The sequence below is a fragment of the Piliocolobus tephrosceles genome, chromosome 2, assembly GCF_002776525.5.
Source record: "Piliocolobus tephrosceles isolate RC106 chromosome 2, ASM277652v3, whole genome shotgun sequence".
Classification (NCBI taxonomy): Eukaryota; Metazoa; Chordata; class Mammalia; order Primates; family Cercopithecidae; genus Piliocolobus; species Piliocolobus tephrosceles.
Window position 1 is genome coordinate 102,649,583 of NC_045435.1, and position 10,871 is coordinate 102,660,453.

The following is a 10,871-nucleotide window of genomic DNA, read 5'->3' on the forward strand; positions in this document are numbered from 1 at the left end:
TTAGCTATACCTATGCGATTGTGCATGCCTTCTAGTGACAGGCATATATGTTGCTTAGAAGATGTTCGAAGAGTTGAATTTAGTTTGACACGGGATTTGAAATCCCTTCTTTGATAAACAGAATCTTTACATCCAAGCTGAGGAGACAGAGCCAACCCTCAAACATGAAAGGCCTGCTTGGTTCTTGCAGAGATAAACTGCTGCCTTCCTTGGGCAGGACTGTGCCTGTCATGGGAGGAAAGAAGGGCGAGAAAGGGCAGATCTGGTTGCAAATGTTACAGTCCTTCCCAGCCTCTGGCCAGAAGCCACGATGTGGCAGGATGAAGATCTGACCCCTCTCAAATCATAGTCAAGGTCTGAAGTCATTAAGGGACTGAATACAGGCACTTTTAATTTTTGAACCAGCACTCAAGGCTTCACTCCTACCTTTGCAAAAGCTTTATCTTCCAAAAATACCCTAAACTGCTACTAATTTAGAGTAAATAATAATAATGATAAAATAATAATAATAATAATAGCTACCATTTATTGAGCACCTACTCTACTGTGTGCCAGGCACTGTGCTAGGCACTTTTCGTACAATATCTAATTTAAATCCTCACAACAACCCTGTGAGGTAGGTATTATTATCATCATTTTACATACGAGGGAACTGAGGCTCAGAGAGGTTAAATAACTCTCCTATCACACAACCAAAAATAGTAGAGCTGGAATTCAAACCCAAAACCACCTGACTCCAAATCCCATGCTCCAATGAATTAAAGAGAGAGGGGAGAGGGAGGGCCACATTCAAGACAGATTGTTGGAGTGAAATGAATATGATATGCTGATGAGTAAGATATGGGAAGAAGGAATGTAAGCTCATAAATGTTTCTAGCTGGTGAGCCTATGTAGATTGTGATGAAGGTAACCAGGATAGGAATTCAGGAGGAACATACTTGGTTCGGCAGATGAGTTGAGTCTATATGAACTGTCCATAGAGATGTCCACTAGGTAATACCAATACAGATCTAAAGTGTGGAGGAAGTTGAGGTTGGAGCTATGTATTTGGGAATCACCAGCATATCAGCAGCAATTGAGGACATCAGGATGAATGACTCCATTTTGGGAGTAAAGAGAAAGGAAAGAGAAGTGAATCAATGACGGAACGATGGAAGCACTGATACTGACAGGCACGAGCAATAGTGGAGAAATTCTCAAGAGAGTTGGACAAGACAGAGTCAGAGAGAAAAGTACATGAAACTGGTGGGTGGCTAGAAGCCACGGACTGGGTTGGGAACAATCCTAGAGCTCCCAGAAGGCAGGCAAGACTGAGTCACACTTCCAACAAAGCTCTCTGTGCACCAGAATCCCAGGAAGTATTGTTTTTGTTTGTTTGCTTTTGATACAGAATCTCACTCTGTCACCCAGGCTGGAGTGCGATCTCAATTCACTGCAACCTCCACTTGCTTCCTGGATTCAAGCGATTCTTGTGCCTCAGCCTCCTGAGTAGCTGAGATTACAGGCAGGTGCCAAAACACCAATCTAATTTTTGTATTTTTAGTCAAGATGGGGTTTCGCTATGTTGGCCAGGCTGGTCTCGAACTCCTGACCTCAAGTGATCCACCTGCCTCAGCTCCCCAAAGTGCTGGGATTACAGACGTGAGCCACCGCAACCGTCCAAGGAAGTACTACCTTGGTTTATCCCAAAACCTGGAGCTAAGGACTTCATCTCACTTTTGACACCCCAGCCCCCAAAATATGGAAGCCCAGGACAGCCAGGAGAATTTATAGCAGAGGCTTAAAGAGAAAGTCATTATTTGTTTAAAGTGGAGAATAAGGTGAAAAATAAAACCTGGTACTCTGTCTGGAAGTCCTGATAGTCTCCTTGCCCAACCTCAACTGGCCTGTGGGCTCCTGTGTCCTTGCTGTGGGGTGTCATGGTGAATGTGAAAACGGGGGAGGTTGTGTGTGTGGGTGGGAATCGTCTGTCAGCGCAGGGCGAGTCCTCTGCTGAGCCCAGCCTGAGACCCAGCTTACAGGCTTTATCCAGGCGAGAAAATGCCGGGGACATGTGTGCGAGGTTTGAGGGCTACCAGGATCCAGGATGGGGAGAAGGGTGTCAGGGGACCAGCCCTACAACCTAGGAGAGGATTGGGAGGGTCCAGCCCTTTGGGCAGGGACCAGCCCTGAGGCTTTAGTGAACTTGCATAGTCACCTGTGCTTGCGTCTCTGTGCGTGTATGCATGCAGGAGTGAGAAAGATAAAGAGCTAAAGAGGCACCCCCCCAACTCGCACCCCACCCCCCCGCAGGCTGCCACATGTGGTGCAGTCCGATTCTCTCTGGAAAGGAGGAGAGTCTCTCATGCATGGGTGAAGCTGGGCCCTCCCCAGAAGCCTAGTGACTCAATATGTTAACGTGTGGGTGTGGGGGTTAGACATCCTTAGGAAGCCCTGAGGGGCTGCTGAAGCAGGGTTCCTGGTCTCCTCGGAGGTTGGGCCTCCCCTCGCTGGGGGCTCACAGAAAGTCAAACAGCCCGAAATTCTTGGCTGCTCCAGGCCCAGGGAAAATTGGGGGAGGAAAAAAGAAAGAAAAGAAATGTTTCAGGCCTGGAGGTGAGAAGAGCCTGCTGGTTAGTAGGGTTAGGGGTCTGAAGGAACCAGCACGCAGGGCAGGCATGGGATAGGGGTAGAGCAGAGATGCTCCCTGGAAGGCACTAGCCCCTCAGGCAACTGAGGGGGCCCTCTGGGCCTCTGATCCTGGGCACAGGCAGGGATGGCACAGATGGCTATTGGAGGCGACTACAGCTTTAGGTTGCAGGGCTGAGGCAGCAGGCAGGGGGACAGTTAGTAGGGGCAGATGAAGCAAATATATTTTGGTGTCAGTAATGTGGGGTAAAATCAAGAGGTCTGCACACGTGCCTGATGGGGTGGGGTTAATAGAGGGATGATGTAGCTGAATGAATGGTGAAAGGGAGCTAAAGGGGAAAGGAGAGAATGAGGGAGTGAGCATGCCACCAAGGACATTGCTGGGGTCAACTCCCAAAAGGAGGTTTGCAGAGGGGAGTAAGGGGCAGCACCAAGTCTGGTCCCAGGGACAAAAAGGGTCCTGAGAAGTCCTGCGCAGCTGTTAGTGGGCAGAGGAAAGGAACTGGGGCCAGAGACAGGTTAGGGGGCTGCAGAGCCAATCGGTAGGTGCACCCCACCCTCGCAGCACCCTGCGAGCAGTTAGCGCACCTGGATTTAGTTCCGTTTATTTCCCTTTCAGGTACCAGGCAAAGTAAAAAAGACGGACGGATGGAGAGAGGAACGCAGCCGGCTGGGGTGGGAGCGGAATGGAGGTGAGGGAGGGGCCCTGCTCACATCACATCCACAAAGAACTCACTGGGGTTTCCCATGGCCATGCGGAAGGACTGTCTGCTGGCGGTCAGTTCCGGGGGCACTGAGGCCAGGTCGCGGCCCGGAGGGGCTCCTGGGGGCCCCATGGCCGCGGGCGGCGGGGGCATCATCAGCATAGGGGGGCCGTAGAGAGGGGGCACTCCGGGAGGACCGTAGCTCGGGTGTGTGTGGTGGCTGCGAAGGCTGCTGGCCAGTGAATGGTGGCTGCGGTGGCTGTGCTCGCTGGCGGCCGGGCCTGAGCGCTCGCTGGGCGCCCGCTCCCGCGGCCCCCGCAGGCTGCTGCGTGTCGTGTGGTCCGATTCGCTGCCGCTGCCCCCCGACTTGGAGTCCCCGGCCTTCGGGTCTTTCTCTTTCCTCCGATCGCTGCCGCTACGGTTGGAGCCACTGCTCCGACTGCCTGTAGGAGGCAAACAGGGCCAGCGCGGGGCAGGCTGAGTGGGCGGGGGAAGCCTGAGGCCCACCTATAGACTTCCTCCAGGGCCCCTCTACCTTACCTTCGCTGTGCTGACTGCTGGCGCTGCCCCCGCCATAGCTGTAGCCCAGCTCCGGGAAGCCCGGGTGCGGGTTGTAGGGGTGCGGGGGTGGCGGGTACTGGTACGGGAAAGCCATGGGCCAAGGGGCGGCCCCCGGGTGCGGCAAAGGGGCCAGTGTGTCCTGGTCAGAGGCGCCACTGGAGCCATCGTGATCGTGGAGAGACAGGTTGGCCATGTCTGTGGAGGGAAGGGCCAGATGGAGCTAGGTCTTTCCGGAGAGAGGTCCCTAGCCTAGGTCAGGTGGGCTCTGGATGACAGAGACCGTGGTAGTTTCTGGCTAGCATGAGAGGAGGCACAGACCAGAGAGCTGCCCCTTCTGCAGACCTGCTTTGCCACCACCAGAACCAGCTCCGGGGAGACCCGCCTCAGGAAAACCCCGAGTCATCATTCTCAGCCAAAGCCGTACCTCCCAATCCCTTGAAGGCCCTTGCCAAGCTTTTGCACTTTCTCTGCTGGCCTCAGTGAGCTACAAGCGGCAAAACTCTTTGAGAGGGAGTCTCGTTCTCTGGCCAAGGCTGGAGTACAGTGGTGCAGTTTCAGCTCACTGCAACCTCCTCCTCCTCCCCGGTTCAAGCGATTCTCCTGCCTCAGCCTCCTGACAGGGTCGCACCACCACACCTGGCTAATTATTTTTTTATTATTATTTTTAGTAGAGACAGGGTTTCACCATGTTGGCCCGGCTGGTCTCCAACTCCTAACCTCAGGTGATCTGCCCACCTCCGCCTCCCAAAGGGCTGGGATTACAGGCGTGAGCCACTGCACCCGGCCTGCAAAACTCTTATGTGGCCATTTTCTCTTCTGTTCACTCAGCTGGTGCAAGGTTGGAGAATTTGGAAGGCTGAAATACCAGACAGCCACCAGGTATGTCGCACCTGAAGTTCATGAAGCACAATAGCGAACACTACCTTCAGCTCAGCCTAAACTAATCAGAACAGAAGCTAAGAGTAGCTTAGTTTCTCCTTACCTTCTCAGATGAGGTCATTCTTTAGGAGCAAGGAGCAGTTTGGGAAATTTAGGTAAAGTTTTACCCACCCCCTCACCTAGAACTAAATACCCACTAAAAGCCTAGAATGAGTGCAGGGCCTGCCAGAGATTCCCTATATAGAAGGTACTTGGCCCTGATAACACTTTCCTGGTGCTGCTGGGGAGAGTGAGTAGGGTGGGAAGGGGTCAGAAGGAAAGAACAACTTAGGTGCCTCCCCCAGTGCTCTCCACCCCGTTCCTGGCCAGGCCTGCCTCTTCACAGCTCTGTCTCACTTCAACAACTCATCTCACGGACCCTGGCGCCCCCACAGAAATTATACATTCCTTAAGGGCAAGGCTGCTCCCACCATTGTTGGAACTACCTTGAAGAGAGTGTAAGGGGCCACCAGGACTGAATACCTGCCTGGGACACCCTCTGCTCACACACTATCAGTACCAGGTCCCAGAACCCCAAGAGAGCTACGACTGCCCTTGAGGCCACCCACCCTATTAAGATGAGACATTCCTCCAGCCCTAAGGAGAGCCAGCCCAACCTTCCAGGAGAGAAGTCAGGACACAGGGCTCTGAGGCTGCCTGTGGAGCCTGCAGCCAAGCCATCAACCTGTCAAGAGGCCAGCAGCCAGCATGGGGAGTGGTGGTGGAGGAAAGCAGTGGTCTGTGTCAGCTGTTGCCCAGAGCTGGTGGCGACGTGAGCCTCCAGGCTGTTGTTTTGAGGGAATTACTATGTGCTCCTTGGGGCTACCTAGGCCTCCAGTTCTTCCCTTTAAGCCTGCAACACCCCTAGCAGAGACCTTGACCAGTGAGAAGGAAAAGGCCTGTTCTGGCACTATCCTCCTGAGCTGGGCCTCTGGGAGGTTGTGAGGATTGAGTAAGATGATGCTTTAGGAACAGTCAGCATGGTACCAGGCAGAGCAGACACTTAGAAAATGCCAGGCCCAAGAGGGAGATGTGGGCCAGGTAAAGAGGCTAGATTGGACTCTTCTTCCACCACAGAACTCTCAGGCCTTGAGTTGGGCCCCTGGCTCTGCTGTCCCCCAGTTTGGGTTCCCCAGAGTCTGCTGCCACCTCCCTGGCTACCTCCCCACTCACAGCCAGGAGACAGGGCAAGAAGGTGAAGGAGCACATACTGCCGCAGAGGTCGCCGAAGATGTAGTAGCACTGCTCGGAGAAGGTGATCTTGTTGACGGTATGGCGGATGAAGCCAGCTTTCAGCAGGTTGCTGGCATACTTGCGGGCCTCCCTCCGGTCCGTGAAGCCTTCCACATTGTGGTACAGCCAGTCCACTACATCTGAGCCTGGGGGCAAGGCTGCCAGTTGATGGGGAGGCCCATCTGACTTGGACTCATCTGGCCTCACAGAAGCTATGAGGCTGGGGCTGGCTCCAGCTCAAAGGAAGGGTCCAAGGGAAGTCCTGGGCCCTGCGGCCTGCCCTGCCCCATCACTCCCCACCCACCCTGCATCCCACCATGGGGCTCTCTCACCGATGAAAGCATTAGGGATGGTAATCTTGAGCCACATGCGGTCACGGACCTCCAACCCTGATTCAGGGGAGGCCATGGCTTTTACGATGGCAGCCATGTCACTGTGGATGGACAAGTGGAAGTCGTCTAGGCCTGGGGGTGGGAGGCAGAATGGTGAGGCAGAAAGGGGCTTTGGAGTTTGGTAAACAAGAGTTTGCATTCTAGCTCTACCACCTAGTAATTATGGGACCAATGCTGGGAAAATTACTGATTTCTTGAACCCTCAGTTTCCCCTTCTGTAAAAAATGGGGATTTTCATATCTACTTTACAAGGCTATTTGAAGAAAGGATTAAATAATATAAATGCAGGTGCTTGGCACAGTGTGCAATGTGCATGTGATGATAATCGAAATGGCTGCCGTTTACTGAATGCTTACTTTACACCACACATCGCAGTGGTGCTTCACTTAGATCCTCTCATTAAACCCACAGGAACCTGGTAGTTTATTTCGTGAGTCCCATTTTATAAGAGGAAACTGAGGCGCCCTGGGTGCTCATATAGGTTCAGAAGCAAACACTGTTTAGTGAGGGTTGGAGTGCCCGCTGTGGGGGAGTTGCAATGTGGGGTTGCTAGAATGAGCCGAGCCCCATCTCCGGCCCTCTCTGATGCTCAAGCAAGAGTCTCCACATGGACCTTCATCAGTCCCCCCACCTGGCCCTGTCTGGGCCCAGGATACAGGGTTGGACACTCACGCTCTGTGTCAGGGATGGAACTGGTGATGGAGGAGCTGGTGGAGGTGATGGTGCTCAGGGAGGGGCTCATGCCGTATGCAGGGAAGGTGCCGGTCATGGCTGCAGTGTGGGAGACCCAGGCCGCAGGGTCAATGGGCCGGATGGGCTCGCCTGCGGGGAGGATGAGGAGTCATGGGCTACCCACCCTGCCCACTGCTGGGCCCAACAGGATAGATGTGGGGGTTCTGGGTGAGAGAAGAAAGGAGAGACAGTGCTCATGTATGTAAGCACCAGCTTTAGGACTGAGTCTCCCATCCACTTACTCCTGGGCAATGTGAAGCAACCACGTGGACTTGGGTCCCAGCACTTGGCTACAGTCAGGGTGATGGGCCTGAAAACAAGGGTGTCCTGTGAAGGCAGGATGTGTATAGGCCAGACCAAGCCCCTTGCCCAGTGCCCCATTCCATCCATACCCCGGTTTGTGCACAATCTCCCGCAGTACCCGGACTGCATCGTCATTACTCATGTTCTCAAAGTTGATCTCGTTTACCTGGGAAAGGACCAGGAGTGGGATAAATAGCTGTGTTGGGGAGGATGAAAGGGGAACTCAAATTGGTAAGTCAGGGAGTCTTCCCTCAACCAAGAAGGGGCCTCTGAATGAGCAGGGTGCAGATGGTAGGACACCTCCCGGCTCTCTATCCGCACCACCGCCTAGGATGGGCACTGATACCTGTAACAGCATATCTCCTGGCTCGATGCGTCCATCAGCAGCCACGGCCCCACCCTTCATGATAGAGCCAATGTAGATGCCGCCGTCACCACGCTCGTTGCTTTGGCCCACAATGGAGATGCCCAAGAAGTTATATTTTTCTATAGAGAGCAATTTAAGACCTTAAGGGGGAGCAAGGTTCCTACCCGCATTCCCAGCCCATTAGAAAATAGAAAGGGACAGGAACTGAACTGACATTTACTGATCCTGAATCAGGCACTGCACTCAGCATGCTCAACATGCTTCCGTGGAATCCTTGCTGGCTATAAGGTAGGGACTCAGTCCCGTTTTACACAGCAGGCAACTGAGGTTTAGTGAACCTAGAAGATGACTTTCCTAAGCCAGTAACTGGCAAAGCCAGGAATCAAATTCAGATTTAAATCCCAAAGTTGGGCTCCTTTTACTATATCCAGCCGCCTCGTAAAGAGAGTACCTAGGGCAGAAATCAGAGAGCAAGGATGCAATGGCTGAGAGATGTGAAGGAGTGGGCACTCAGAAATTACTTCCTCCAGGAAGCCTTCCCTGATGCCATTTTCTGCTTCCACAGCTCTCTGTGCTTATCTCTGTCATAGCTCTGATGGTGAGACACTAAAATGATCAGTTTATGTATCAGCTGATATTTATGAAAGAGAGCTCCCTGAGGGCAGGGAACATATTCTGTGCCTCTCTGAACTCCTCAAGTCTGCCCAGTGTCTGGCACATAGCAGGTGCTTTAGAGTGCTATTTCCTCAGACTCACCCATGTTGAGAGTGACCGTGATGATGTTGAGTGACATGGTGGAGTCCGTGATGCTGCTGAAGGACGAGGACTGAAATAGACAGAGGCCCTGAGCAGCAGGCAGGGGTGGCAGGAATTCATTCCCACCTGGCTCCTCCTCAAGGTGAGTCCTCGGTGTTGTCCCCTGCCCCAAGGTTCTAAACACTGCACTAAGGGGATGGGATCTAAGGAAGAACAAGCCTTGGCCCTGCCTAGGACGGGCTCACAATCTGCCTCCACCCATCCCTAGCCTCCCAGACCCCATACCCGCTCAATCCGAGAAACCTTCTGCTTCCGCCGCCGCCGCTTGTGTCTTCTCATCAGGCGTGAGGCGCTGCTCTGCTCTGTGGAGCTGCTGAACCTGTGGGGCCCACAGTCGTTCCCCACCAGGCTGGCCCAGCCCTGCCCCCATGAGAGGCACTGCAGGGCCTGGGTCCCCAACACAAAGCCCATAAGCCTCCCAGCGGCCCCGCATCCTCAGGGTTTAGGGCTCCTCCAGGGTCACCTGCCCCACAATCCCCATGAAACTCAAGCCCCACCTGCTGGTGGAGTCATCCTCATCTGAGTCAAAGAAGCTGGTGGTCTCCAGCTCGCTGCTCATAAGGGTAGATGAGCTATCATAGCCCCCTGGTTCTCGCCGCCGCTCCCCCTTCGCAGTTCCATTTAGCCGAGTTGCTGCAGGGGATGGAAGCAGTTGGGTTTACACAGTGCCCAGTGCAGGAGTGAAGGAGGGAGAGAGGTAAGCCAGGGGCTGCACTGGGGCCAGGTACATCCTGAGCTCAGGAAGTAGGGCAAGGAGGTGGGTAGCTGGGTGGAAACTGTGGGGAGGGTGTGAGGTGCAGATAGTGTCCGTGTTCAGGAAGATATACCATGCTCTGGGCCATCCCTCCGGCGTGGCCGCTCTCGCTGGGCAGACACCAAGGAGTCCGTCTCTGTGTCATTGTCCAGGTTCTCCTGGCTGCCCCCACCAGCATGAGGGCTGCAGGGAAGAGACTTGATGGGGGAGGGGGCAGGCTGGGGGCTCCCTCCCCCAGCCCTGGGCTGAGCTGATGCTGCCCTCCCCACCCTCAGGTCACACTCACTGGAAGGACGGGGGTCGGGAGTCCCCGATGCCTCCCGTGCGCTCCATAGGTGGTGGCAGCTCCGATGGGTTGTCAGCACAGAAAGGGGCTGGGTCTGGGTGTGAGCCCTCAGCTGACACCAGCTGAAGGGGAGAAACTGAGTGAGTAGTATGTTAGAGGAGCACCAAGGAGAAGGGGATTGTTGGCTTCCGGCAAGGCATGAAGGCCTAAGAGGAAGGAAGCAGGAAATATTGAGGGAGAAAAGACAGGGCTGTGCAAGGGTGGCTGAGATGAGCAGTGGCCCCTCTGCCACTTCCTGCTATTGATTGGGTGGCTGGAAGGCATGGGGTGGTGAAGTGGAGTGGGGACAAAGAACAAGGCTCAGTGGTCTAAGGCAGAGATGAGCAGGTGGCAGAAGGCAACCTGAGGCAAGTGTCTGAAAGGCAACGGAAACGTTGCTATCTCCACTGTGTTTCTGTCTCTCCCTCTTCCCCTTTCCCACCAATTTCTCACTTTTCATCAAGGTTACAGAATCTGGGGTGAGAAGCAGTTCATTTAGAAAACTAAAGAAAGATTCAGATACTGAAGCTTAAAACCACCAGCTACAATCTCAGTGATGCCTTTCCCTCGTCCAGCCCAGCACAGGTATGCAGGTGGATGGAAGGCTGAGGGCTCCTTACCCAGGACACCACCCGGCCATTGAAGCATGGTAGCTTGGCATTGTCATCCGAGATCTCCTCCTTCACCACTCTGCAGAGAAAAGGGGATGGTCACAGAGAACCTTCTAGGATGGAAATGGAGGATCCTCAAATCCCAACTCTCAGGTGCTCCTCCATCCTAAACTGGGAATCAAACCACCAGCACAAGACTGTTCAAATGAAAGCAAAGGTTGGGGAGACCCAGGGACAGCTCTTTAGCACCACCAGGAAGATACCAGCCCTGCCTAGGCCAGATGCCTTCCTGGGGCATCCTCTCAGTCATCAGGTGATTGCAAATTACAACTGACACATCACTGTCCCCTATGCCATGCCCTAAAATCTCCAGAGTGCTCTACCCATCCCCAACATGACTCTCCTGGGCTAGACTTTCTCTTTTTCTCTGACCCCTAATTGGAAAAAAGCATACAACTATAACTGTCTTTCCTTTCTTAAGTGGGAATCCTAACATTGTTGTGGGAGGTGTGGACAAAGAATTTAAG

The 10,871-nt window shown here is 53.7% G+C and overlaps 1 protein-coding gene across 1 annotated transcript; it reads right to left on the reverse strand.

Annotated features, from left to right (window-relative positions):
- Positions 1-3,147: 3,147 nt before the first annotated feature.
- DVL3 (dishevelled segment polarity protein 3) lies at positions 3,148-10,799 on the reverse strand. The gene is made up of 14 exons (XM_026454895.2): positions 10,354-10,799; positions 9,695-9,816; positions 9,482-9,591; positions 9,152-9,287; positions 8,880-8,973; positions 8,595-8,664; positions 7,818-7,957; positions 7,561-7,637; positions 7,411-7,478; positions 7,109-7,258; positions 6,377-6,508; positions 6,023-6,190; positions 3,873-4,088; positions 3,148-3,775 (listed from the first exon to the last, which is right to left on the reverse strand). The coding sequence occupies exons 2-14, from the start codon at positions 9,739-9,741 to the stop codon at positions 3,339-3,341; spliced, it is 1,845 nt and encodes a 614-aa protein (XP_026310680.1). The 5' UTR covers positions 9,742-9,816; positions 10,354-10,799; the 3' UTR covers positions 3,148-3,338.
- Positions 10,800-10,871: the final 72 nt, after the last annotated feature.

Bases quoted from the DNA above. Each gene is read 5' to 3' on its own strand.
- DVL3 (XM_026454895.2), bottom strand. From the start codon at position 9,741: ATGGAGCGCACGGGAGGCATCGGGGACTCCCGACCCCCGTCCTTCCA. The intron at 9,288-9,481 runs GTATATCTTCCT...CATCCCCTGCAG, and splicing joins GAGGGATGGCCCAGAGCATG to CAACTCGGCTAAATGGAACT. The intron at 8,974-9,151 runs GTGGGGCTTGAG...TGGGCCCCACAG, and splicing joins GAGGATGACTCCACCAGCAG to GTTCAGCAGCTCCACAGAGC.